This window comes from Pyrus communis, chromosome 15 (assembly GCF_041283825.1).
Source record: "Pyrus communis isolate YQ-2024b chromosome 15, ASM4128382v1, whole genome shotgun sequence".
NCBI classification, from domain to species: Eukaryota; Viridiplantae; Streptophyta; class Magnoliopsida; order Rosales; family Rosaceae; genus Pyrus; species Pyrus communis.
This window is the reverse complement of record NC_142579.1, coordinates 15944774-15972577: the sequence shown is the minus strand read 5'-3', so window position 1 is coordinate 15972577 and position 27804 is coordinate 15944774. Positions and strand designations below refer to the sequence as shown.

Genomic DNA, 27804 nt, shown 5'->3' with positions numbered 1-27804 from the left:
GAATTTGGATTGAGAATGTGATGATAATGTTAATGTTATTGACTTGTATCTATATGAAACCTCCTAGTTTTTTATTGTCAATCATTTTGGATATGAGAAATAATAAACAGACACTCTTTTCAGCCTATTATGTACCTTTATTTAATCTTAGTTATTTTTTTTTATTCAATTTAATTTTCAAAAACAAAAATGAGTGTAAAGAGTTAAATAAAAAAGTGTGCAAATCACTTCCCCCCAAATAAAGAGTGCGTGCAAGTGAGGTGGGAAAAGACCTGGCTTCTCTACCCTTCCACTTCTTATACACTTTCATTCCCTTATATTTGTGCGATCATGGTTAAATCACATTAATATTTTATATTATTATTATTTTTTGTCTTATTATTTCTATAAAAAATTAATATAAAATGTTGACGTGTCCGGATGGGAAACTGCAAAGACGTATCTTGATTGACAAGATCCTTCACCACATCATCAAAAGTTTGAGTAGGAAAATAGGAAGGAAAGATTATTTGACAGCAATGGCCAAACCTATCATGTCCAATACATTATGCCACAGCAGTACCAGTCCTATCCTTCTCTGTTTACACTCTGTTGATTCCAGTTCTCAACTATGTGGCTCGTGGATGGACCATATATCATTATTCTAAGCTATTTGGTTTTGCATTTAAATTCTCTATGAATTCTGTCGGACTATATATGGCCACCATGCAATTAATTACTAGTTTGCTACAAAATAATAGTCCATGCTAGTTGCTAATTGTACCTTGTTTACTAGAAAAAATTAAACATTAAAAAATTAAAAAAAAAATAAAAAACCTCTTGGCTAATAGTAAAACAATTTACATGATACGGATAAATTATTACGTCACATTCAGTGCCCAATGAAATAGAGATATATGTAAAAAAAAATTTGTCTACATGTTCTTATTTCATTAACATGTAATGTCACCTTAATAGACCGATAATGTACTTATGCCATATAAATTCGTTTTTTAATAAAAGAGGAAAACTTACATAAATTTGAGTGATATGACATGTAAGCACAATTGACTCATCACAGTTGTAAGAGCATTTCCAGTAAATCAATGATGTAGAAAAACAAAATAAGTACAACTGTACCATACTGACTTTTGTACCATGTTGTCTACTCATTTACCTGGTGAAAGTGTGAATTATTTTTTTATGTAGGTTGTCTATCCTCCTATTTGGATGCTCTTCTTATCTCTTTTTATTTGTGCGGTTACAGTTAAACTACGTTAACATTTTATATTTTCATTGTTTTTTATCTTATTATCTCTATAAAAAAATTAATATAAAATATTAACGTGATTTAACCGTAATCGCATAAAATAGGAAGGGATGGAAAGGACAGAAAATCTGCCTCCATTATTTTCTTCCACCATTCTGTTAGCTGTTCACCAAAAAGATAAAAGGTACAACCTAATTGACGGACCACAGAGAATATTTTATAACAGAAGGATGTGGGCACTGTTTGCCTACTCATGTTGAAGCAATATTGTCTAATTTGGAAGAAGTGCAAATTTTGTCTATTTAATTGCCTAATCCCTTCACTATTGGAGCAACAATTTATTTATTTGGCTCATCAAATAAAGCTTGCCTACCCATTTGGCTATATTATTGAAGATGCTTTTACATTTTTGTTTAGGAATTTGGAATTTATATCATGTGCAGTAATGGGAGAAATGACTGACTTGCTAGAACAATTTAAATAACTGTGGGAGAAATCAGCTGTGAAAAAAAAAAAAAAAGAGCAATCTAGCATTTGGTAAACTAACTTTTAAATCTGCTGTGAACAAAATCAGCAATTTTTAGTGTTTGATAAATTTTGTATAAAAGTGATATGGTATGCGTACTGACTAAAAAAATTATTTTTAAAATAATGCTTCAATCAACTATTTGGCAAAAATAATGCACTCAACTACTAGTCATCAACTATTTGTTAGGACATGATTGTGAGAAGGTGGTGGCGGGGTGGTGGCTAGGTGCTACGTGTGGTCGTTAGGGAACTGTAGGTGGTACAGTCGAGTGAAATTGTGATTTTTTTTTCATAGATATTATCGCGCTTGATCACCATGGGCGCCGCTCTACCATATATTTGGGTCAGAGTGGTCATTCGACCCCTGACTCCACCCTGACGACCAGCGGCCCTAGGTGGCAGGCCTGAGTAGTGCATAACTTATCAAAAAGAAATAAGTAAAACTAAGTGATATATTACTAATAAAAAATAAACACGTTAATCAATACTTAAATAATAATCAAATTATCAATTTCTATATTGTTTAATTTATAAAATTTAGTCACATTTAGTCTTCCTTACATTATTCTAAAATAATACAGAGACGTGTGAGAAGAAATAAAAGTATATCATTTTACTGTATAGATAAGTATCTTAATAGAGGAGCCGCCTTCAGTTCCCTCCACCACAATCGTCAATCGTCCTCCTGCCTATCAAAACAAACATGTATTATTATGGGTTCAGGGGTCCCAAATGCCATACCCTAAAAGCAAAACAACCTTACGTCTTGACGAGAACGTCATCACGATGACTTACATCTGCCACGTGGGCCAATCGAAGAAGCTTCATGGCATCCTTCGGGGAAAGTTGTACGAAGGAGCAAAGCAACTTAAACAATATAAAAAGAATTAGTATGGTTTACTATTTATATGAGGAACCACGCCTAGCAAAAGTAAGATAAAACCAAATTAAGCATTTTATTTACTCCACTACCATTTACTCCTCCAGAGTCCAGTCAGCTTTAATAATGGACTGTCTTGATGAGGATCCAAACCCTAACCCTAATCACTTTGTAGAGAAGTACATCGTCGATCCGCCTCCGATGGATTTTGATGAGCTTTCTAACTATCTCATGCTTGATGGGTATGATTTTAGTCGTGATAATCAGGATTCTTCTTCGTCGCAAAGCGTTGGCTCGTCGTCCCAAAATTTTGCGGGTGGTGCTGGCTCTGGTGGATCAAGTGGTGGTGCTGCATCAAGAAATAATATGTAAGTGATGATATATATATATATATATATATATCAATATCTGATTTCCTTGCTGCTTTTCTTTTTCTTTTGGGATATAAGGTTAAAATTAAAGTATAATTAGTTATAAGCTTGCTCACTAGCAGCTAGCTAGCTAGTAGCTAATTAGCAAGCTCTCTCTCTTAATTATTTTAGATTTAATTAATTTGTAACTAAGAAAAGAGACTTTCTTTTTTGTTTTAAAAATTAAGGGGTAATATTACTGGTTTGAAAGTAATTAGAAATCAGACTTATTACAATTTGCAAATACTGCAGGAATGTTGAGGTGAGGAGAAACAAACTTAATAAGGTGGAAGGGGATAATCACAGAGTTGCATTTAGAACAAAATCGGAGCTGGAGGTCATGGATGATGGATTCAAGTGGAGGAAGTACGGAAAGAAGTCGGTCAAAAACAGCCCAAATCCAAGGTAATTATTCTAATATTTAAATATAGGAGGACATCAATTATTTTATTTATTTATTTTTGTCGATCAATTATTTTTATTTATTTATCACCCATATTCTTTTCCATTTGTTTTTAGAGAGACGATATTATACTGTTGATAGTGCATAAAACAATGAAAAACTTGGATCACGCCTTGGGTTAATTAATTGCACCTGATTTATTTGTTGTTAAATTCTTGAACAAAGATAAAGTTTCAAAGTCGGATTAGTAGTTCAGTAGTAACCACATGCATATATACTTCGATAGGTGTTGATTTTTTTCACAAATGTCTCACTGCAATTAAAAGGAAAACTATTCAATATAAACTTTTTATGTATAAAATACACAAAAAATAGTAAAAAAGTTTACAGCTGAAATTAGTTTTGCGCACTGACAAGCGACGTAGATTGATATGTACATGTTTGTCTGCCAATACATTCATTCATGGCCGAAGATAAAACATATAATTTGAGCCACTAATGAGAACTGAAACTCGTAGTCTTTATAACCTTGTCTATACTACCACTCCTAGTAAACGTGCGTACAGCTGCTAGTCATGATCAACTGTGGCATACAAATCTGTAGGGTTGAGTTTAGTACAGTTACCATACCAAAATCTTATACTAATTACCGTACCAAATTTTTAGTATAGTAAAATTCGTTATTATTACCGTACCAAATTTTCAGATTAGCACTGCACGTGTTTACTTCATTTCCTTATTAATGATTCAGATTGTGCTAAATCCTGAATATTAGAGGTACTTATATTATATATTACAATCGTTACACAGCTGATTGAGCTGCAGTTCTACCTCTTCATGCCATCGGAGGTATACCGTCGCACGCCTATAGTGCTCCTTGTGATATGCATATATAACTTTTAAAAGGGATAATTGTGAGGCAATTACAGTATAGATTTTCTTCTATATATGTGTGGTTATTTATCTGATACCATTCGACGAGGTTAAGAGTAATAATACATGCATGCACCTAATTGTTTTCCAACTTTTAATATAGTTCTCTCACATTGAGTGAGTAGGGGCGGAGACGATAGTAGGGTGGACAATGTTAAGAGCATGTTTACTTATATAGTATGAGTATGAAAACGAATATGTGATAAGCAACCCTTCGTTTACACAATTACATATTCATTGCTTGTATATCACTCATACATTGATTTAAGTTCTTAAACCCACAATTAATGTGTAATACATGCAAAGATATAGGGTGATATGTGTAACCTATTCAATTATTTTCCAATATAAATTCAGTTTAATTTTCTGGAATAATGAAGTTAATTGATCACTTGCTGCTTGGGTTGTCATCATTAGTTTGCACATTCGATATGTTGGGGTCCTTAATACCATTCATTTGCATATTAGATAACGTACACGACCCAATATATTAATAAGTTTAATAAAGTCAGTTGAAAGTCTTAAGATTTTGATCTCTCATCTATTGACTTCTAACTGAATTCAATACGGGCGTCTGGACCACGAGTATCGTCCCCATATATACACAAAAACAAGTGGTGTTGTATGTGGATATTTGTGTGACTGGGACCATAATCCGATTGCCGGATTCCATAGTTTCTTCTTTCACCCTAGCACTGAATATGTATATGGAAGTGGGATCCCTCATGAAATATTTCTAAGGTTGGCTCTTCCATATAGTAATTGTAATCTTATTTCTAGTAATTTCTCATAGAAAATGTTATCACTTATGTCTAATTTTTAAATATTTCTAAGGTTCGCCCATACCAAATATATTGTCGAGACAAATTTAACTTTTACTAAATTATTTGACAGAAATTACTACAAATGTTCAAATGGAGGCTGCAATGTAAAGAAGAGGGTAGAGAGGGACCGAGATGATGCGAGCTATGTTATTACCACATATGAAGGAGTGCACACTCATGAGAGCCCTTCTGTAGTTTATTACAATCAGATGCATGCTGATCCCAACAACATTTGGACTTTGCGAGCTTCTTCACAATCTTCAGCTTCTTCATAGATTAACACCTTCGTTAATAAGTTTTCTAATACCTCATTAATAAATTTTCTTCCTCGTTGTTAAAACTAGTGAATGTTTAATCTCGCGAACATAGACTTAAATCATCTACACTACTGTACATGATCAGTCATGTTGGGAGACCCCAAAATTTAAGTATTTTACCCAAGCCGAGTGCTTATCGAATTTTAATCCAAGTTGGTGTTGCGTCTACATTGGTGTAGTTTCCGTTTTTACTATGTAAATATATATTACATTATGCAAGGGTACTTGTTATATTTGACAGGGTAAAGTGGCTAGGGAGGTTCTAATAGGCTCTAGGCGCTAATATCTCTTCCAATGTATTGAAAAATAAAATGCAAAATAGAAGTTGTCTATTTTCTGTTTAAGTGAGAGTCATGACCTAGACGGGCTAGACAAATGCCCTTTCTTAATTTTTAATCGTTTAGGGATTAGTCATGGTATGGTTTGTTCTTTTTACAATGAGGGTGAGAGATCCCTTTTATATAGGACTAGGGTCCTTCCCCTTTTACATAGTCAATGGACTAACTAGTTAGTCCAAAAGATGGTACAACAAAGTATTTTGGAGAAAATAAAGATATAAGCTAAAATTTTATGTGTTTACGAGTTCATAGCATTTTAATGAATAAAAAATTAATAATATCGAGCTCTCGATGATAAAGTATAGGAAATAAAGAGAGAGACAAAAGAAACTGAGAGAATTTCGAGTGTGCTATATTTCGCATTAGCGATTTAGCATGCCTATTTATAGGCTTAAGGGTCATGTAAATAAGAAACTAAAGTAGTAAGATATTACATATTGGCTCTATATGCATATTTGTGGACTACCAAATTAACAATATTTACACTACAGCTCGATATCTTTGCTTATTAATGTCATATCCCGACCCGGCTTCCACCACATCCCAAGCTTGACTCCACCTTAGCACAATATTATCCGTTTTGGGCCCCTTCCACGCTCTCACAGTTTTGTTTCTGGGAACTCACACGAGAACTTCCCAATGGTTCACCCATCCTGGGAATACTCTTGCGCGCTACTCGCTTAACTTCGGAGTTCCCATAGAACCCGAAGCCGGTGAGCTCCTAAAAAGCCTCGTGCTAGGTAAAGATGGAAATATACATATAAGACTTAGAGGATCCACTCCCCTGGGCGATGTGAGATGTTACAATCCACCTCCCCTTAGGGGCCCGACATCCTCGTCAGCACACCGGCCAGGGATTGGCTTTGATACCAAATTGTCACATCCTGGCTTGGGCCCCCACCACATCCCAAGCTCGACTCCACCGTAGCACGATATTACCCGAGCCCCCGACCATGCCCTCACGGTTTTGTTTCTAGAAACTCACGCGAGCAGAACTTCCCAGTGGGTCACCCATCCTGGGAATGCTCTAGCCCCTTTCTCGCTTAACTTCAGAGTTCCTACGGAACCTGAAGCCAGTGAGCTCCCAAAAGACCTCGTGGTAGGTAGAGATGGGAATATACATATAAGGCTTAGAGAATTCGCTCTCCTAAACAATGTAGAATGTTACAATTAAAATGTCACTTGTAGTTGTAGGCATGGAATAAACATGGGAATCAAAGTAATTAAGAGTTCAAAATACATTAAACACAGAAAACCGTACCAATGTTTTAATTGTTTATATCATCCATTCATACATTGAGAAATTATCAAAGGGATCGATGCATATAAAAGCAGTCAATTATTACTTGTATGATTTCCGTGCGAGTTTAAATCAAAGGGGTGTGATACCACACATCCCATTTTATTTCTCACACTTTTTTAATTTTTGGCCGTCCGATTAGATGAATTAAAGAAGATTAACGGACAAAAATTAACAAATGATGTGTGAGAAGTAATTTGAGGTGTGTGGATAGTACACCCCTAAACCAAATTATTATAAATGTATCATTCTGTAACTTAACCCCAAATTTTCCACCCTTGATGTAATTATATCGTTGTATAAAAAAAGTACTTTTTTATTTTTTCGGTTATTTTGAATAAGGGGGACAACTGGTACTTACCAATGAGTACATAATCACTTTTCAATTTGGTCAATCAAAAAATGACAAGTTCCTTTTTAGAAAGCTCAAAAAACATTAATAAAGTATTATATTATTTTATAACTATTATGTGTTAAAGTATCATTATACAAAATCAAAATGTGTGTACTCATTAGTGTGTACTCAAGTATTATCTTTAAAAGAAAGTGGTTAATTTAAAGGACTAATTAGTAATATAATTGAATTAGCACCATCCAATAATGTGTGACCTAAATACAAACTTTACGGTACTTCTCTTAACAATATTGAAAAGTATCCCTTATTCAAATCTCCTCTCCTCTCCTTCCCTTTTTTTTTTTTTTTTTTTTGTAACAAAAAATAAGTAAAAAAATAAAAAAGAATCTCATGGGGCTATATTTTCAAAAGTTGGCAATCTTGAAATCTTCTTTGGATCAGAGACGGCATATTGTTTCTTAGGAGCATAGAGGGCATAATGTGTGTATGCATCAATCTTGTCTTTCTCCTCTTTAGACTCAGCCTTTGTAATGCCATCCATCCACTGAGACCAGCCACTGGTCGGATTCGAAGGAAGGAGTGGCGGTGGCCGCGGTGGTTTGCTTTGCGTATTTGTCGAAGCTTGCCGTGGTACATACTTGAGGTTGCTCTTTATTTGTTTCTTCATCGTTGGAATATTGCTGTCTTTCCTTCCCTTCATTCTTTCAAATCTATGCTTGGAAGAGTGATAACAAGAACAAACGAGTTCAAATTAATCAAGAATTTTATGAACGAAAGAAACAATTTTTTCTATTCACCCAAGTAAATTGTTGCAACTTAAAGAAAACTGACTTGCATTAAACTTTCCAAATTGATGACAGTACTATAGTTCATTGTATCTAATCAAATTTATTACATTCAAGTTCAAATAATCAAATACTTGAGTTGTATATTGTTATTTTATCAGGTCACTTAATATGCAAGAATTCGACAAAAAAACCTTAATTTGCATGAAATTGTTTTTACAACGATATATTTACATTAATGAGTGAGGAATATATTCGTTTTGAACTCGTCATCCACGAAACTCAAACCTAAGACCTTTCACTTACAAGTAGAGAAAAAATTAATTAAATAAAATTTACGTAAGTATGAATAAGATATAGAGAGAGGTTTTAGGGTACCTGTAAAAGAAATGATTGGTGTAAAAAAAAAGGTGCATCTCGTGTGGTATATATAGAGAATATGCATGGGTAAGTTGCCCAAATTGGAGTCAATAAACTAATTACTTAGAACGCTATTATACCTAATTGGACGTGGGATTGAGAATAGCTGAAAAGGGATTGTTTAAGGTGTTTTATTTCTTGCTTTCGTATGGATTGTTTAATGGCATGTTTAGTTATCAATTATCATGAACGAGTAGGTAATATATATTTCCCATTTTGACATATTTTATATTTAATTACCAAAATTATGTGAATCGCTTTCAAAATCCGTAACCGAATACCCCTCAAAACCAAAATTGAATCATTTACTTCCTTAAATAGTCCAATTCACAGTGGTTATTTTCAAAATTGAATCTTCATGAAACCGCAACAGCTCGACCCGACGATAGACCCACTGCACCGCCGCACCGAAACACGAATCCCGTTGCTAACCTGCCATACCATTTTCATAATTTCATACAATTTTAATTGGGATATCTTATCCACACATCATTTTTTACTTCTCACACATCTCTTATTAATTTCTATTTGTTGATCTTCTTCAATTCATCTGATTCGACAGTCGAAAACTAAAAAAAATGTGAGAGAAATAGAAAGGGATGTGTGGATATCACATCCCTTTTAATTTGGTTGATCGTTCATGTGGCATATCGTTGACATTTTACTATTAAAAGTGTGGGATCCATATTGATACATTATCATTTAACAGTCAAATTAACAAATTAACTAATAGATATCTGACATTACAACAAATTCATAAATTAATGCATGACATTTTACTACTCAAAAAATAAAATATGAGTTGTTACGCGATCCAAAATTAAGATGGTAAAATATAATCTATCTAATAATAAGTAAAGCACACCTCCAATAGCCTCAACTTAGAGAAAGGATTGATTTTCTTTGTGATGATTTTGAGAATCCTCCAATTACATTCGCTCATCATCGTATATTGTGTAACCAACTTTCGTCAAGTACAGTTTATATTCAATTTTAAATAAGAAAATTTATAAAGATTTCTGACCGAACAATGTACAATGTATAATCACCGTGGTTTGAAAATCCCTAGAAGGATCCGACGAGTTACCAACTTAATTAGCCAGCCCATTACTTTCATACTCTCTTTTTCTCTCTCTCAAACTTTGAAGCCGGAAGAGCAGACACCTCGTCGAATATCATCAGGTATGCTTCCCGAACCCAGAACCGTCTTCTAAACCCTATAACTTAAAACCCAACAAACAATATTCCCTACAATTTTGAACAATTAGAATTTTCTAGGGTTGTTTTGAATTCATATTACAACTTCCCATGTAATTCTCAATTATTTGGAATAATTTTCATCACTCTTATGGTTTTTCTGATAAGATATGTTTGCTCTGCTTAAAATGTTGCAAGAAAATATGTCCCTCTGGCTCTCTGGGAGTTTTTATTTCTTTCCATATATTTGTTTGATACTTGTTAATTGGTGTGGTGGATTGGTAAAGGAAAAACATCTGCTATGGAGATGGAATTGCACTGCTTTATCCCATGGATAATATTAGGGTTCTGGGTTTCAAAACCTTAGAAAACGTTTGTGTGAGTGCGTGAATTTGGTTAGTTTCTCTCTGTGTGGGGTTACTTTGGGCAATTCTTTGGTTTAATCGTTGTTTTCGTTGTTGTTGGAATGTTCCATTGTTGGATAATCCCATTTTGCAGTAAAAACTAAATCCAATCTAAAATAGAGGGAAGAAATATAGTTAAACCTATTCACATTACCATAGTGGAGTAATGATTCCTAAGGAAATGATAAGCACAATCATTTTTAGTCTCGCACACATTCTTGTTTAATCATGCTTGTTGTTTCCTTTTGATTTATTCGATTTGATGGCTAAAAATAAGGAGAGGTGTGTGAAAATCACCCCCCTTTTACCGTTCTGTCTGATGGTTGGCTCTTGGCAGTTGTGTTGAGGTTAACCAGTAAATTGGATTCCTTATCGCATTTCCTGTTGAAATCTCAATGGTTAGATTGAACTTCTGTTTGCAGTTTTCTTGCTCCCTTCTTTCGGGGCAAAATTTGTCTTTACTGAAAACTGCGGTATTGTATTTTTACATGTATGTAACTCAAGGATTCTTTTACCATGTTCTCAATTTCTTGACTTCAGTTACATATTGGTTTCGGTTAGGCCGAAATGACGTTTAGAATTTTATAAAGAATGCATATGCTTACAATCTAACAATGACTAAATGAGTAACTAAGTTCTTTGCATTTTGTATTTCTGTTAAAGACTGCTAAAGAAGAGATTGACTTTGCATTGGTGGTGATGGTGGAAGTGTGGTGGTCCCTGTTAGCAGCTATCCCTGCAGTGGTTGCAGGACAAGCATTTCGAGTGAAGAAAAGGCATGCTGAAGAACAGAGATTAATGAGTGCTAGGGGGAGGGAGAAGAGTTCTGATGAGATCTTTGTCTGTGAAAGGGTATGTACATCAAAGAGAATGCTGAAAAAGGTAGGTGCATTTTCAAAGGATCCAATTCCTGATAGCTGTGTTACCGTGTGCGGTGTATCTGAGCTGGATGCTTGTGCTGATGCATGTGCACGCACTGTTTGCGTAAACCAACATCAAGTACCTAACTGGAATGACATCTGCCTTCGAAGATGCCAGAGTGAATGTCTTAAACTCTCTTCTTCCGGTTCTTCTTAGTAGTTTCAATATAGAAGGGAAGTGTGTATTACAAGTTGAATTATCATAGCGTCGGTTACTACCATTTTCTGAGGTTTTAAGCTCACTGAATGTGACTGACATTGACTTGGTATCAGTTTTAAGCTCACAACCGTTGGATTAAATTTTTTGCTTTATTGCTCAAGCTTGTTTGTTGGCTTTTCGAATTACCTTGTTATGTCCTTTTCTGTTCAACATATATAGGCGTGTTCTTGAGTTTAAGCTTGCAACTGATGTAGATTGAGGTACTCGGCGAAGCTGTCATGTATTGCTTGTTATCATGCTTGAGTAGCCATAGTGGACAGCCAAAGCAGGTGTAACTGGATCTCAGGCACCCGACCATTCAGATGACGGTGAGTGTCGTATCCCTGAATTTCTATTTTTATTTTTATTTTTTTGTAATTTTCATACGGTTAATGGAACGTATGAAATTGTTGTTCTGTGGGGATGTAATTGGGATAACTTCTCAATTGAAGATATGAATCTCTTGATTTCCCAAATGCAGCAGCAGGTAATGCGAAATTTTGGATGTCCGCGGGGAAATATCACCAGACCTTAACAGATTCTTATCCTAACTTTTAATTTCTTTTTGTTACATTGGAAGACGAACGAACTCTTGATCTAGTCTAATCTTTAACTCATTCCCCCACCTACCCTCACCACTTGGGCGCCAACTCATGGACTTCGATTCTTATCCCGACGTTACGCTTCTGTTTCCCGGGGGATGAGTTACGATTAGGATGGTCAATGGTTCGATCTCCTTCGATATAACAAAAAAGTGAAACAAGGTTATTGTTCATCAATGCATTGAATAGCTTCCCATTAGATCACTGCTTGCTTAAGCGTAAAACCGAATCAATGCAGATTGATACAAGTTTACAATGCATGAAAGAAATGTTTAAGCCAAAAACGCCTTGACTAATTTAAGCATTAAACAAAAAAGATTATCAAAGCTCTGCATGCGCAGCAGGAGTCTCTTCGTGCGGAGAAGCCACCGTCTCCTTTACCTTTTCTGCTGTCTTATGCACCGTTCCTCCCACAGCTTCGCCTGCGGATTTAGCCGATTCCTCCACTGTATGTTTGCTTGTTTCAAAACTCTTCTGTGCTGCCTCTTTCACTTTTCCTCCCATCCCTTGATCATCGCCTTCGCTGCCCTTTGCATTTGCCTCGTCTCCGCCCCTGAAACTGATAAAAACAACTTCACAAACCCCTTTCTTTCTTTTCTTTCGTTTGTTTGGATCAGACTTGGAACCTCTTTCAACATTATATTTGAAAAATATCAACTTGTACAAACCCTTTCGAGAATCGTCTGAAATCCCTCATTTTGTTAACAGTTTCAAGCAAACGAAAACAGGCTATGCTTGAGAAGATTGGATAATAATATGATTGAACCATTGGAGATTATAAATCAATAGACTTACTCTAAATTTGGAGGGGAAAATTGCAACTGCATGTCGTTTATGATGGTTTTAACCTTGTCCCATGCATTTTGGTGAGACTTTTGCAGGACAGAGATTGTATCATAGAGCATAGACATTGTGTCTTGCATTGTTCTTCCAAAAGCAGTTTGCTGATCTGCTTCCTCATTCTTTTCAACCTCTGGTTGCGCTTCCCCGATTGTTTTCGGAATCTGAAGCGAGACGATGATGAACCAGAAAAGAAAGAGTGCTGTTCTTCTGCTGAAACTGTCCATGCCACCAAAACTGGAAGAATTCAATTAAAATAGGAGCTCAATTGGGCTGTTTGAGATTTGAACATTTTCTAGGCTTGTAGCTGATACATGTACGCTAACGTGGGGTTAGCTTCTTGCTTGTAGGATTCCACATTTGAACTTGTCAATCATGGTTGACATGTAATAATATGACAGCAATTTGGCATTAGTAATTTATGGCTTGCATTTTATATTGACTTTGTGAAAGAATGTCAGTTACAAATTTATAACTAATCTTCGGGATCTATAGCATGTTATTCTGATCTGAGTCCCAATATAATACCTGAAATATAATAATAAATATCATACGAAACTTGGAACTGCAAACGTGTGCATATTAGCTAGAACGTATGCGCTCCTTTCTATTCACCCGAGGATGAATTTGGATTCTTGAACGTATACCTACTTTGGTGTTAGAAAAGAGTTTCAAAACAAAACGATGGGATTTGAAAAGTGACAGGCCAACGACCCGACAGACCAGTGGAAGCTAATGACCGCTCAGTGGGTCGAACAGCTGATCAGTACTGTTACGAAATTTAAATTTTGTGGTACCTTTTTCAAGGTAGAAAGAATTCCATTTTGTTTTAAACGTCAATATTTTGTATCTAACTCATAAAAGTGAAGAAAATTGAGATTTCGTTATAAAATTAATTGGTATTATGAGGAGTAACTCAACTTACTTATCCAAGCAAGGTCCCTCCTTTTATCAATGTGGAATTCATTCTCAACATGCGGATATCATAATGGGATGACGTGAAGCTCATGTGGCCGTTTGCCTTTGCACGTGGGACAACCTTCTCTGTTACCATGAAAAAATTGAGGTTCCACCACAAAACCAATTGCCAATATGGGCGGGAGTAGCCCAACTAATAAGTCCATGCAAGGGTCTCTCATTTCATCAATGTGAAATTCATTCTCAACAAAAAGACTTTACAAACATGTTCTAAAAGTTTGAATATCAACTCAAATTGAAGAGAAGTTTCATATGAGCTTCATTGTATCCACATGGCATATTCAAAATTCCTCCTTGCACACAAATAGTGGGAGCAAATCTTGTCTGAAGTTAACATTTATAGATCCATGAAGCAACATTATCTTTCACATCCTAGCATAACCCACTAAATTTTCCAACAACTATGAAACAAATTTTTGTCAGTATGGCTATGGAAACAATGAAGGATTTTACTGTGAATTTTGTTCAGCTTAAGAGGTTCGACAGAGGAAACTTTCGGAGGTGGAAAAAAATGTCAACACTTTTTGGTGACAAGCCTCCAAGGGCTTACAACTCGAAAGCCAGCGGAAAGCGATGAAGAAAAATCGCTTCTTGTCAAACGTTATGGTGTTAATGGATCAAGATTGCTATATTTGCAAGGGATACATTTGCAACCCTATGTTTGATGCCTTGTTCGATCTCTGCCATGATAATTATTCATGGTAGCACACCTATTGAAATTTGAAAGAAATATTGTCACTTTTATTGATGATTATAGTGGGTTTTGTTGTATCTATTTATATTCGAAAGATTAAGTGCTGAGTAAGTTTAAGAGAATTGACAACAACAAAAAAAAGTTAAGTTTAAGACTTATGAAAATGAAGTAGAAAACTTGTGTGAAACAATGGTAAGTATATTAGATCGATAGAAATAGGGGTGGGCATAAAAACCGTCAAACCGCAAAACTACATCGAACCGTATGAAAAAAAAAACCGAAAAGAACCGCGTTGACCAGAAAAGTCAACTTTGAGTCAAAAACCGAACCGAACCGTTCAAACCGGTTCCGGTTCCGATTTCGAATGAACAAGAACCGGCCGGACCCAAACCAAACCATTTTATTAATAATAAATAAATTAGTTATATATATATACACACACACACACACATGTCATGATATAATAGGTTGACAAATTAGTTTCACCAAGTTGCAAAGCATTGGATCCCATCCCAATTAGGTTTTACTCACTCACTCTGTCACTCACCTCACCATCCCTCATCTCACTCACACAGCCTCACGCCTCTCACATCCCTATTCCCCCATGTCGCACATTCGAGATCCGACCCTTACCACGGCCTCTCATCCAAAAATATCAATGATTCGCCCATAACCTCAGCTTCTGTGATGGCCTTCATCATCCATCATCCGCGACAGCTCACGACTCTTCGTCCTCTGTCCTCCCTCCTTAGTATTTTCTCTATCTTTTCTCATATTTGAGATTAGGAATATGGTTGAGTTCCACTGGTTTTCCATTCTCTTTTACCTGCACTATATATGTGTGATTAACACTGTCTAATTGAGTCACTATTGTCCTACATTTAGGGCCATGTGTATATAGGATGGTATGTGGGGTTCAATAAGGGTGTTTTAAGTTCATAGATTCTACGGAAATGTCCTTGGCTTTAATCTGCCCCCTTAATTTGGGGCCATTTGTTGACCTGGAGTACTGCCAAAATTGCTAGGAATTAGTTGACCATTTTCTGCTATACTCGGGTTCAAAGTTATGTACTTTCCTCTTCTTCTATGTGGTTCAGTTGGTTCAGTTAGTTATGTGGTTCAGTTTGTGCAAAAGCTTCAGTTGCAGTAGAATTCAAAATTTTAGGAATAAAAACAATTTACGTTTCTTTAATTTTGTAACATCAAAAGAAATATAATGTCTTATATATAATAATCATCCACCAGATTCCCAGACTCACTTATCTATTTGAGGTTCTCATCCTTGAAAGGCATAAGCAAAATGCCCCTCTGCTGCCTGTAACGAAAATGTGAAATGTAAGCCATATTGATGAAAGCATGAGGGTGATGAATAACACCCTATCTCAACTAAAGTTTCAAAAAATAAGCTGGAGCACCAGTAAAAGCTAAAGGAAAAACAACACTCTAATTGACAACACTATTGCATGGGGAAACATAAAGTGTTTAACTATGCTGAAATTAGTACATTCATAGCATGTTTACCCCTTCTAACACAATTTGAAGGTTAATTAACAATTTGTTTTTTTGGTTGCTCTGCAGTGGCACAACTGACGACAAAAATCAAGAATCTATCTTCACTGTGAGGAGAAAAGAAGATCTCATTAGTTCATCAATACCAAATCTATGGCATGAATTGACTTCAAAACTTCACTGTAAAAGCATTGGAAGACTGTCTTCATCGGATTCCTCCTAATAGTTTCTCTAAGATATAAAATGGTTTAATTGAAGATCTTCTGAGTATGGCCTTTTATCTCTTTCTAGAGTTTCATTTCAGTTAAATTGTTCGAGTGAGAGGTTTGGGACATCCAGCTTGTAGCTTTGGATAATAGGTTTAGCAATTAGCATTGGAGCTCAGCTGGGTTTTCTCCTTAATCTTTCACTTTTACATGATATGATTATACAGAAAAAGTGGGTATATTTGTTAGCAGATTCTATTTAATTGTTGTGTAATTAAATAATTAAACTTAAACCTACAGTTTGCTTCTTCAAACTTTTAAAATTGGGGAAGACCATGCTTCCTCTCTGAAATAAGTTGTTTGATTCTGCTTGCTCTCTGAAATAAGTTGTTTGATTGGATTATAAGTTGTTTGATTGTATACAGGAGCTGCTGCTTGCTCTCTGAAATAAACATGCAGTTTGCTTCTTCAATTTTTTTGTTTGTTGACTAACCACCAATGCATATTTCTTTTAGTTGTCCCTTTTTGTTGACTTGGTGCCACTACCAAAGACATTTGCATTAAAAAAGATGTGTTGTATACAACTTTATATAATCAGTTTTAGAAGATGTATTTGAATGCATGATAATTTGGTGTTCAAATAATTTAGTTTTCATAACCGTAAATCGGCAAGAACCGAATCAGAACCGGTGTTGACCAAACCGTAAAGTTCTAGTAATTAATTAAAGCAAAACCGTACCGAACCGAACCGTTGATATTTTCCGGTTCCGGTTCCAATTTAGGGGTGGAACCGCACCAAATAGCACCGTGCCCACCTCTAGACAGAAAGGTAATGATGAAGAAGAATTACACATAGAGTATACTTTTAATACTTAATTTTATATTGAGATAACACTTTTTAAACATTTCAAGGTGTGAAAAAAGTTAATATATGTAAAAGATGACATCATTAGTTTTTCTCCCTAAAGCGTAAGTTACAAAAATACCCTTTATAGTGGTAAAGTCTTTTCACAATTCCATCACTTCATTTATTACTCCTTTCTCCCCATTTCTCTCTTCAAGAAATAAAAAGGCAAAGGTGAAGTTGGAGCAGAGCTTAAAAGATTGGCAATCAGTGAGAATTCTCTCAGATCTAGTTCAATTTCGTTTCGATTCTCTCTTTTTTCATTGATTCGTCGTCTAGGTCGTGTTGCATGTGCAAATTCTTAAATCTTTGTACTTTACTTTCTTCTTCACTTTCTCGGTAGCCAAACAGAGCACAAATAAAAAAAACTAGAAAGGAAAACGACATATGGATGAGCAATCAAAAAACCCTTAAATGAGTCCCATCGAAAGAGGCAAACACTGAACTGAAGCACAGCGAACTCCTCGGCCGAGTCCTTGACCTTGAAGTAGCAGATATCGGCATGGTTGAACTAATTCTGAAAAAATGGTCGAAGATAGGTTGAACTGATTCAGCAAAAATAGTCGAAGACGGGTTAAACTGTTCAACAAAAATGGTCAAGAACAGGTTGAACTAATTCTGCAAAAATGGTCGAGGACGGGGTTGAACTGATTATGCAAAAATGATCGATGACAAGTTGAACTGATTCTACAAAAATAGTCGATGATTGATTGAACTGATTCTACAAAAATTGTCGAGGACGGGTTGAACTAATTCTGCAAAAATGATCAATGACTAATTGAACCGATTCTGCAAAAAGGGTGGAGGCCGGATTGCACTGATTCTAGTAATAAATGATACAAACTAATTCTACATATAGTTTACAAAATGATTATGTAGAAATAGTCGAGGATGTGCTGAGCTTATGACACATATTAATTTTGTTGAAGTTGTGAGGGCTTGGTTATATTAACAACCCTAAAGCTTTAGGGTATGACTAGTATTTTAAAACATTATTTCTAGTTTTTGCGCTGTACTTTAGTTGTTTTTATGTTTTTGTCTCTTTTTGACAAGTTTAAAAACTAGTGGAGTTCCTTGAAATATAATAAATGTTTTTGTCTCGATATATAAAGCTCCTTTATTTATTTCTTCGATTTTATTTTCAATTTATTTTTTCATAACTCAGGTTGGTTTCTTTGATTTATTTTCCTATTAATTATAGCCAACTAATGTCCTCATGTTGTGAAGAAAACTATGAAGAAGCAACTAATGTCCTCAACTCCCCATATTAGATGGGAATAGTTAATATATAGAGAGAAGTACCACCCCATTACTCAACATATATAAATTTTGATAAAGATTATTATAACATCTTCTTTCTCTTCTTAGCCAATCAAACTGTAGCACTTCAGGCAATTATCAAAGAGAGACATGAGGCAGTGCAAACACTTCAAACTTCAAAGGAAGTCCCGGTATAGGTTTCAAGCTAGGTGTAGTCTTTAATGTATAAGGATGAAACACCACCAAACCAAAATAAGTTAAAGGGTTAGCCATGTTCTAAATGCATTTATTTATTGAAAATTTACACAGAGGATACATTCAATACTTAATTATATTGAGATAACACTTTTTAAATATTTCAAGGTGGGACAAAAGTTAATACATGTAAAAGATGACATAATTAGTTTTTTTCTTTTTCTCTAAAGTGTAAGTAAAAGAAATACCCTTTATAGTGGTAAAGTCGTTTCACAATTCCATCACTTCATTTGTTACTCCTTTCTTTCTCTTTCTCTCTTCAAGAAATATTAGGCCGAATGTGAAGTTTAAGCTGAGCTTGAAAGATTGGGAATCGGCGAGAAGCCTTTCATTTCCAATTCAATTTCGTTCTAATTTCTCCTTATTCATTAATTCGACGTCTGGGTCGTGTTGCAGGTGCAAATTCTTAATTTTTGTACTTTACATTCTTCCTCACTTTCTAGGCAACCAAACAGCGCACGTACAAAAACCAGAAAGGAAAAAGGCACATATGTATGAGTAATCAAAAAGCCCTTAAAGGAGCCAACGAAAGGGGCAAACACTGAACTGAAGCACGGCAAACTTCTCAGCTGAGTCCTTGACCTTGAAGTAGCAGACATTAGTGTGGTTGAACTAATTCTGCAAAAATGGTCGAAGACAGATTGAACTGATTCTACAAAAATAGTCGAATACGGGTTGAATTGGTTCAACAAAAATGATCGAGGACTGGTTGAATTGATCAAGAAAAAATGGTAGAAGACGGATTAAATTGATTTTGCAAACATGGTCGAGGATTGGTTAAACCAATTCTACAAAAAAAAAGGTTAAGGAAGAGTTGAATTGATTTTGCAAAATTAATCGATGACTAATTGAATCGATTCAGCAAAAATAGTCGAGGAAGGGTTGACCTGATGCTGCAAAAATTGTCGATGACAGGTTGAACTGATTCTACAAAAATATCATACGACAGATTCTATTAAATTAAATGTTAGATGACAGATTGAACTAATTTTACATAAATAGTCGATGATGGGTTGAATTGATTCTAGTAATAGAGGACACAAACTGATTCTGCATATAGTTTCAAAACTGATTCTGCAAAAATCGAAGATGAGTTGAGCTTATGGCACATATTAATTTTGTTGGAGTTGTGAGGGTTAAGTTGTATTAACAGCCTAAAACTTTAGGGCTATGACAAGTATTTTAAAACATTATTTCCATGTTTTTGGGCTGGGCTTTTGTTGTTTTTATATTTCTGTCTCTCATTGACATGTTTAAAAACTAGTGGAGTTCATTGAAATATAGTAAAAGTTTTTGTCTCGATATATAAACTCCATTATTTATTTCTTTGATTTTACTTTCAATTTCGTATTTATTATTGGCAGCTAACGTCCTCATCATGTTGGGAAGAAAACTATGGGGAAGCAACTAATGTCATCAACTCCTGATATTTGGTGGAAATAGTTAATATATAGAGACAAGAACCAACCACTACTCAACATATATAAATTTTGAAAATATTATTAGAATATCTTCTTTCCCTTCTCAGCCAATCAAATTGCAGAAGTTTAAACAATTATCAAAGAGGGACATGAGGTGCAAACACTTTAAACTCCAAAAGAAGTCTCGATATTGGCTTCAAGCTAGGTGTAGTCTTTAATGTACAAGGACGGAACACCACCAAACCAAAATAAGTTAAAGGGTTAGCCATGTTTTAAATGCATTTATTTATTGAAAAAATTGCACATAGAGTATGCTTTTGATACTTCATTTTATATTGAGATAACACCTTTTAAACATTTCAAGGTGGGATAAAAGTTAATACATGTAAAAGATGACATCATTAGTTTTTTTTTTTTTTTCTCTACGGTGTAAGTTACAAAAATACCCTTTACAATGTTAAATTCTTTTCACAATTCCATCACTTTATTTGTTACATCTTTCTCTCCCTTTCTCTCTTCAAGAAATATTAGGCCGAAGGTGCGGAGCTTGAAAGATTGGCAATCGGCGAAAAAGCTCTCAGATCCAGTTCAATTTTGTAGGTACAAATTCTAAAAATTTTGTACTTTACTTTCTTCCTTACTTTATCGGCAACCAAACAGAGCACATACAAAAAACTAGAAAGAAACAAGGCACATATGTACGAGCAATCAAAAAGCCCTTAAAAGAGCCAACAAAAGCTGCAAACACCGAACTAAAGCATGGCAAACTTCTCGCCCGAATCCTTGACCTTGAAGTAGCATACGTCAGCGCAGTTGAACTAATTCTATAATAATAATCGATGACGAGTTGAATTGATTCTACAAAAATGTCGAAAACGAGTTGAATTGATTCTACAAAAATAGTCAATGACTGATTGAAGCGATTATAGAAATATGATCGAGGATGGGTTGAATTGATGTTGCAAAAATGATCGAGGACGGGTTGAACTGGTTCTAAAAAAATAGTCGATGACTGATTGAATTGATTCTGCAAAAATAGTCGAGGACGGGTTGAATTGATTCTAGTAATAAAGGATACAAACTGATTCTACATATAGTTTCAAAATTGATTCTGCAGAAATAGCCGAGGATGTGTTGAGCTTATGGGACACATTAATTTTGTTAGAGTAATGAAGGTTGGGTTATATTATAGCCCTAAAGCATTAGGGGTATGGCTGGTATTTTAAAACATTATTACCATGTTTTTGGGCTGAGCTTTAGTTGTTTTTATGTTTTTGTCTCTCATTAACATGTTTAAAAACTAGTGGAGTTCCTTGAAATATTGTAGAAATTTTTGTCTTGATACATAAAGCTCCCTTATTTATTTCTTCAAATTTATTTTCAATTTTCTCTAGAGTATATGTTAGAAAAATACCCTTCATAGTGGTAAAGTCTTTTCACAATTCTATCACTTCATTTGTTACTCATTTCTCTCTCTATCTCTCTTCAAGAAATATTAGGCCGAAGGTGAAGTTGGAGCAGAGTTTGAAAGATTGGCAATCGGCAAGAAGCCTCTTAGATCCAGTTTAATTTCGTTCTCATTTCTCTTTTTTTTTTTTTCTTTTTTTTTTTTTCATTGATTCAACGTTTAGGTCGTGTTGCAAGTACAAATTCTTAAATTTTTGTACTTTATTTCTTCCTCACTTTCTAGGCAGGCAAACAAAGCACAAAAAAAAAAAAATTAAAAAAAAAACTAGAAAGGAAAAAGGCACATATGGATGAGCAATCAAAAAGCCCTTAAAGGAGTCCAGTGAAATGGGCAAACACCGAATTGACGCATGGGTAACTTCTCGGCCAAGTCCTTGACCTCGAAGTAGCAGACTTTGGTGCGGTTGAACAGATTCTGCAAAAATAATCGAGGACAGGTAGAACTAATACTGCAAAAATTGTCGAGGACTGGTTGAACTAATTATGCAAAAATGGTTAATGATGAGTTGAACTGATTCTGCAAAAATGGTCGAGATTTTGCAAAAATGGTCGATGATTAATTGAATCAATTCTGCAAAAATGGTCGATGACTGATTGATTCAATTCTACAAAATGGTCAAGGACAGATGGAATTGATTGAACTAAATCTGCAAAAATGGTCGAGGGCGAATTGAATCGATTCTAGTAATAAAGGATACAAACAGATTCAATATATAGTTTTAAAACTGATTTTGCAAAAATAGTCGATGATAAGTGAGGCTTATGGAGTTGTGAGGGCTGCGTTATATTAACAACCCTAAAGCCTTAGGGTATGGCTAGTATTTTAAAACATTAGTTCTATGTTGTTGGACTGGGCTTTAGTTGTTTTTATCTTTTTTGTCTCTTCTTGACATATTTAAAAACTAGTAGAGTTCCTTAAAATATAGTAAAAGTTTTTGTATCTATATTCTGTTCTAAAAATCCTTGCCTAGCGTGACACACCCCGACCGAGATCAGGGCATGCTGGCCGTCACGTGGAAGTGACGTAACCAAGTGCACAGTGCGGAAGCTAATAAAATAATAATGGAAAATAGTACGAATAAATAAAAACTAGTTTTACATAAAGTAATAACAACAAGTGCAAGCGTAGTGCGACGCTAAGTTCAGAGCATAAAGCCTAAAGCAGTCCAAGAGAAAATGACGCAACAAAAGTACACCTGAAGGTGGTCTTACGCTGGTGATCGTCTGTCAGATATGCCGGGAAAATCCTTAGGGAAACCACCAAACGTGCTAGCCAACTAGAACCTGGAGAGGCGCAAAACAAAAGCGTGAGTGGGCAAAAACAAAGCTTTTCGAAAACCATTTAATAAATAACTTCTAACCCCTCGCCGTAAAACATGTATACTTCCCAGAAAATAGATATATAACTATATATGTCATGCTCAAGAATATGCTATGCCAAAACCTCGAATGAAATGCAAGTGCTCAGGTAATATCGCATCAATATCATATAAACTGTCAGCCGGAGTCACCTAACGTGACCTGTACGGCTGAATCTAGAGCTCAAATCTCAATCTCACTAACTAGACCTGCACACGAGTCGGAACCACCTAATGTGGTCTGTACGACAGGCCTGGGTGTAATATATATATATGCCATATATTATATATATATATACGCTCAAGTGCTACGATCACGTGAAGGCTGGGCGAATAATCGCGGGTCACCTACGAGTCGGAACCACCTAGAGTGGTCTGTACGACAGGACTGTGCACCTAACTTGGATCCAAGCTGAGCGTGTGGTGCGGGAGGTGAACATCACATAAAGGACTGTGCCCAACTCTGGGCGGAAGCACTAACACCGGGGGTGCAGGTTATGAGCTTTCTACATCTCGAATCACTACTGAATGTAACCATGAATTATACTTACCTGGCACTTACCTGTGCGTCCGCAGCACCAATACATACACATATATAATGCAAGTAACCATGCATAACAAACGGCAATATAATATATGGCATATAGCGAATAAACGGTTCAAATCATTTTCTGGGAAAATATAAGTATATAGGTATATACGGAAAACCAAAAGCCCACTCACTGGTATGTGGAAGGGTCGTAACCCCCCTGCCTCGAGTGACCACGCTCGTCCTCGGGATAGGATTCACCTATATGCGAAACAACTATAAAAACGTTAATTTTAAAGCACATAACCAAACTTAAGAAATAACTTCTCATACAATGCTCAAATGGGGTGTATGAATACACCAACGTGATTTACTCAACCTCAGGAACATCCCCATATTTTTAAAATAATTTTTCACCGTCGCACACGCCCCCACGCGCCGGCCACGCGCAGGCACGTGCCTGGCACACTGACAGCGTCAATTGACGCCGTCAGGAATATTCCGTTATCCCTAACGGTAACCATCAACGGCGTTAGGAATATTCCGTCAGTTTTGACGAAATATTCCGTCGTCTTCTCTGGCGAGGCTCCGACGCCGTCGCCGTCGCCGGAAAATCGGGAAAACTTTAAATCACGATATCTTCTTCGTTTTTCAACCAAATTTCACAAAATTGGTACCAAAATGAAGCTTACAATGAGAGGAACAAAATCATACAACTTTCAAGTGCTAAAATCCACGAAATCTCACCTGGAAAATCACCCCAACTCCGGCCAACCTCAAAACTAGTGATCCCGACGTCCAAAACACTTAAACGAACCACCCCGAGCCTCTTAGGGACCTCACCAAGCTTCCTACAAGCTTGAAATTCCCAAAAACATGAGAAATTACGTGTGCATGAACAGTACCCAAAATCGGGTATCCCGAGTGCGACGTGAAAACGAAGGTATCTTTACCTGAAATGGGTATGGTTGGACTCCTACGAGCCTCACGAGCATGGATATGTACTTGGTTTCTTCGATCTGTGACGATTTGGTGTGTTTGTGTGTGTGTCCGTACAATGGAGGAGGAGATGGGAAGGGAACTGGGCACGGGATAGGGGGTACAAGGCAGGGAAAAGGGTGTGGGTGTAGGTTAGTGTGTGTGTGGCCCAAAACATGCCAACAAAAACCCAAAAACAACCACAAAACGTAAAGGAATCGCACTAGGGGCAAAATCGTCTTTTCACGTGTACGTTTTTAAAATTTTCGGAACGGGCTGTTACATAACGCCTCATTGGCCCCGCTTAGGCATTAGGCGGCTGGCCAATGCCCCAATTAATGCCTAGGCGTTTGAAAATTAAGAAAGGGCGCCTAGACCTGATGAAGGGCTCGCCTAGCCCATCCAGACCCGTCTAGGTTGTGACTCACTTAGACAGAAAATGGATAACTTTTATTTTTTTTTCTATAAATTGTAAGAGACTTGTTGAATACTTAAATGAACACACATTATATGCTTGTTCCCCATGTTTTTATTATGTTCCAATACTTCAAAAAATATATGTCATTCTATTTTGTAGTTTATGATATAATTTATATATTTTAAATATAAGCAAACACTTATTTACACGAAATATAATAAATTTACTTAAATCCACCTAGGTGCCTGCCTAGCTACCTAGGCGCCAGGCCCTAGCCCGCCACCCGACTAGCGCTTAGCGCCTTTTAGAACCTTGCTATATATAATGCTCTCTTATTTATTTCTTTGATTTTCTTTTGAATTTATTCTTTCATAACCCAGGTTGGTTTCTTTGATTTATTTTCGTAATTATTATAGCCAACTAATGTCCCCCTCATGTAGTGAAGAAAACTATGGGGAAACAATTAACGTTCTTAAGTCCTCATATTTGGTGGAAATGGTTAATATATAGAGAGAAGTACCAACCATTACCCAACATATATAAATTTTGATAAGATTATTATAACATCTTCTTTCTCTTCTCAGCCAATCAAACTGTAGAAGTTAAGGCAATTATTAAAGAGGGACATGAGGCAATGCAAACACTTTAAACTCCGAAAGAAGTCCCAATATAGGCTTCAAGCTAGGTGTAGTCTTTAATGTACAAGGACAGAATACCACCAAACCAAAATAAATTAAACGTTAGCCATGTTTTTAATGCATTTATTTATTGAAAAAAATTACACACAAAGTATAATTTTAATACTTAATTTTATAATGAGATAACACTTTTTAAACATTTCAAAGTGGGACAACAGTTAACACATGTAAAAGATGACATCATTAATTTTCTGTTTTTTCTAGAGTGTAAGTTACAAAAATACCCTGTATAATGGTAAAATCTTTTCACATTCCATCACTTCATTTGTTACTCTTTTCTCTCCCTTTCTCTCTTCAAGAAATATTAGGCCAAAGGTGAAGTTATGGAGTTTGAAAGATTGGCAATCGGCGAGAAGCCTCTCAGATCCAGTTCAATTTCATTCCAATTTATATTTTTTTTCATTGATTCGACGTTTGGGTCGTGTTGCAGGTGCAAATTCTTTTTGTATTTTACTTTCTTCCTCACTTTCTCGGCAACCAAACAGAGCACATATAAAAAAAAAAAAACTATGATCGAGGACGAGTTGAACTGATTCTACAAAAATGGTCAATGACTGGGTGAACCGATGCTGCAAATATGGTCGAGGACGGATTGAACTGATTCTGCCAAAATGGTTTATGACTGATTAAACCGATTCTGCAAAAATGGTTGAGGACAGGTTGTTCTGATTCTAGTAATAAAGGATACAAACTGATTCTACATATAGTTTGAAAACTGATTTTGCAAAAATAGTCGAGGATGAGTTGATCTTATGGCATATATTAATTTTGTTAGAGTTATGAAGGCTGAGTTATATTAACAGCCCTAAAGCCTTAGGGCTATGACTTGTATTTTAAAACATTATTTCCTTGTTTTTGGACTTGGCTTTAGTTATTTTTATGTTTTTGTCTCTCCTTGACATGTTTAAAAACTAGTGGAGTTCCTTAAAAGTAATAAAAGTTGTTGCTTCTATATATAAAGCTCCCTAATGATAACGATACATCATTTATTTGACAGTGGAAAGATAATTAGAAAAGGGGAAATAGATAATGGGAGTATTGGTGTCTAAATTTTAGTCGAACTAAAGTTTTCGTACCCATACTAAAAATCGATGAGTAATGATCCCCAAACTTGTCACTATGTAGAACAATTTTATTTTGGATTACTCCATTAGAAATTTTGTCCATTATTTGCTCCTTTAAGCTCTTTATTTTGGATGGAAGTTCAGAAGGATTATTGCTCCATCTTATAACAAGTTTAACAACTAATATTCATGATATTTTTGTTCATGAACCAAAACTCCAGTTGGATCAAAATTCATAGACTAATGCTCAAATTTTCTTTAAAGAAACGTATAATTTTATTTTGCTCCTATGCATCTTTTTAATTTCTAGTCATCCTTACATAAAAACAACGGAAAGATATAAGGTTTTTTATTTTTGTCAAACGATAACTTTATTCAATTCATTCGAATATCAAGCATAGGCCTGGCAAACGGGTCGTGTCTGTCATGTTCGTGTCGTTTTCGTGTAACACATGTTATCTTAATGGGTCGTGTCGTGTCACACTTGTTATCTTAATGGGTCCTTAACAGGTCGGGTCACTTTACCCGTTATGACCCGTTAAGAAAAATATTTTTTTTCAAATTTGCACATACCACACATTGCCACATAAATATTATTTCAAAACATTAAAACACATTCGTCGTTTAAGTACTATATCTACACTCAAAAATAAGAGTCTAATAAACAAACATTCATACACTACTAGTCTATTACAAAATATTAAATGTGCAAAGATATGCAAAATGAAAGAGTTTTTGTTTTCAAGATTGTGAAGCCTTTCTCAAAAGTTTAAACCTTGTCAATGGAACTCAAAGCTTGCATGTTATTCTTTTTACAAAATCTTCAATTTTCACCAATCATTATGACATAAGATTTTGTAGTATCTACTAGAGTAAATATTTTAAATTGAAGATCGAATTCATTCATTATATTCATATAGAGTCAAGGAGTGTAACTGTAAAAAAATCATCAAAATCAGAGTTAAAATAACTATTAAATAGTGATTTTTCGTTGATAACCGTCGAAAAGTTTTGTCCCGTTACTTGATCTTTGAATGTTTGTTTTTTGCGATTTTTGGCGTATGCGATCTTGAAATATATACAAACATGTTTGACGGTTAGATCGTTGAAACTAGTTTCATAGAATGCGTATCCCATTAAATCAATAGATTCACTAACACT

At 35.4% G+C, this 27804-nt stretch overlaps 2 protein-coding genes, 1 long non-coding RNA gene and 1 other non-coding gene across 7 annotated transcripts; 2 read left to right on the top strand and 2 right to left on the bottom strand.

The window, feature by feature from the left end:
- Positions 1–2687: 2687 nt before the first annotated feature.
- Positions 2688–5712, top strand: WRKY51 (WRKY DNA-binding protein 51). The gene is made up of 3 exons (XM_068454375.2): positions 2688–3025; positions 3320–3472; positions 5298–5712. The coding sequence occupies exons 1-3, from the start codon at positions 2784–2786 to the stop codon at positions 5500–5502; spliced, it is 600 nt and encodes a 199-aa protein (XP_068310476.2). The 5' UTR covers positions 2688–2783; the 3' UTR covers positions 5503–5712.
- Positions 5713–9787: 4075 nt separating this feature from the next.
- Positions 9788–13340, top strand: LOC137715022 (uncharacterized protein At5g64816). 3 transcript variants are annotated; one of them, XR_015956128.1, is made up of 4 exons: positions 9788–9924; positions 11007–11529; positions 11678–11791; positions 12946–13340. It is a non-coding gene; the product is annotated as an uncharacterized protein At5g64816 (transcript). The 3 variants fall into 3 exon arrangements; XR_015956127.1 differs by having other exon boundaries at positions 11678–13340; XR_015956126.1 differs by lacking the exons at positions 11678–11791; positions 12946–13340 and having other exon boundaries at positions 11007–11583.
- Positions 12207–13131, bottom strand: LOC137715007 (uncharacterized). Of its 2 annotated transcripts, none has more exons than XM_068454209.2 (2): positions 12860–13131; positions 12207–12623 (listed from the first exon to the last, which is right to left on the bottom strand). In XM_068454209.2, exons 1-2 carry the CDS (start codon positions 13129–13131, stop codon positions 12386–12388), a joined length of 510 nt encoding a protein of 169 aa, XP_068310310.2. In that variant the 3' UTR covers positions 12207–12385. The 2 variants fall into 2 exon arrangements, with proteins under 2 accessions (XP_068310310.2, XP_068310318.2); XM_068454217.2 differs by having other exon boundaries at positions 12207–12617.
- A 9407-nt stretch (positions 13341–22747) lies between the features above and the next one.
- LOC148690579 (uncharacterized) lies at positions 22748–24290 on the bottom strand. The gene is made up of 3 exons (XR_015956849.1): positions 24233–24290; positions 23680–23746; positions 22748–22882 (listed from the first exon to the last, which is right to left on the bottom strand). It is a non-coding gene; the product is annotated as an uncharacterized LOC148690579 (long non-coding RNA).
- Positions 24291–27804: the final 3514 nt, after the last annotated feature.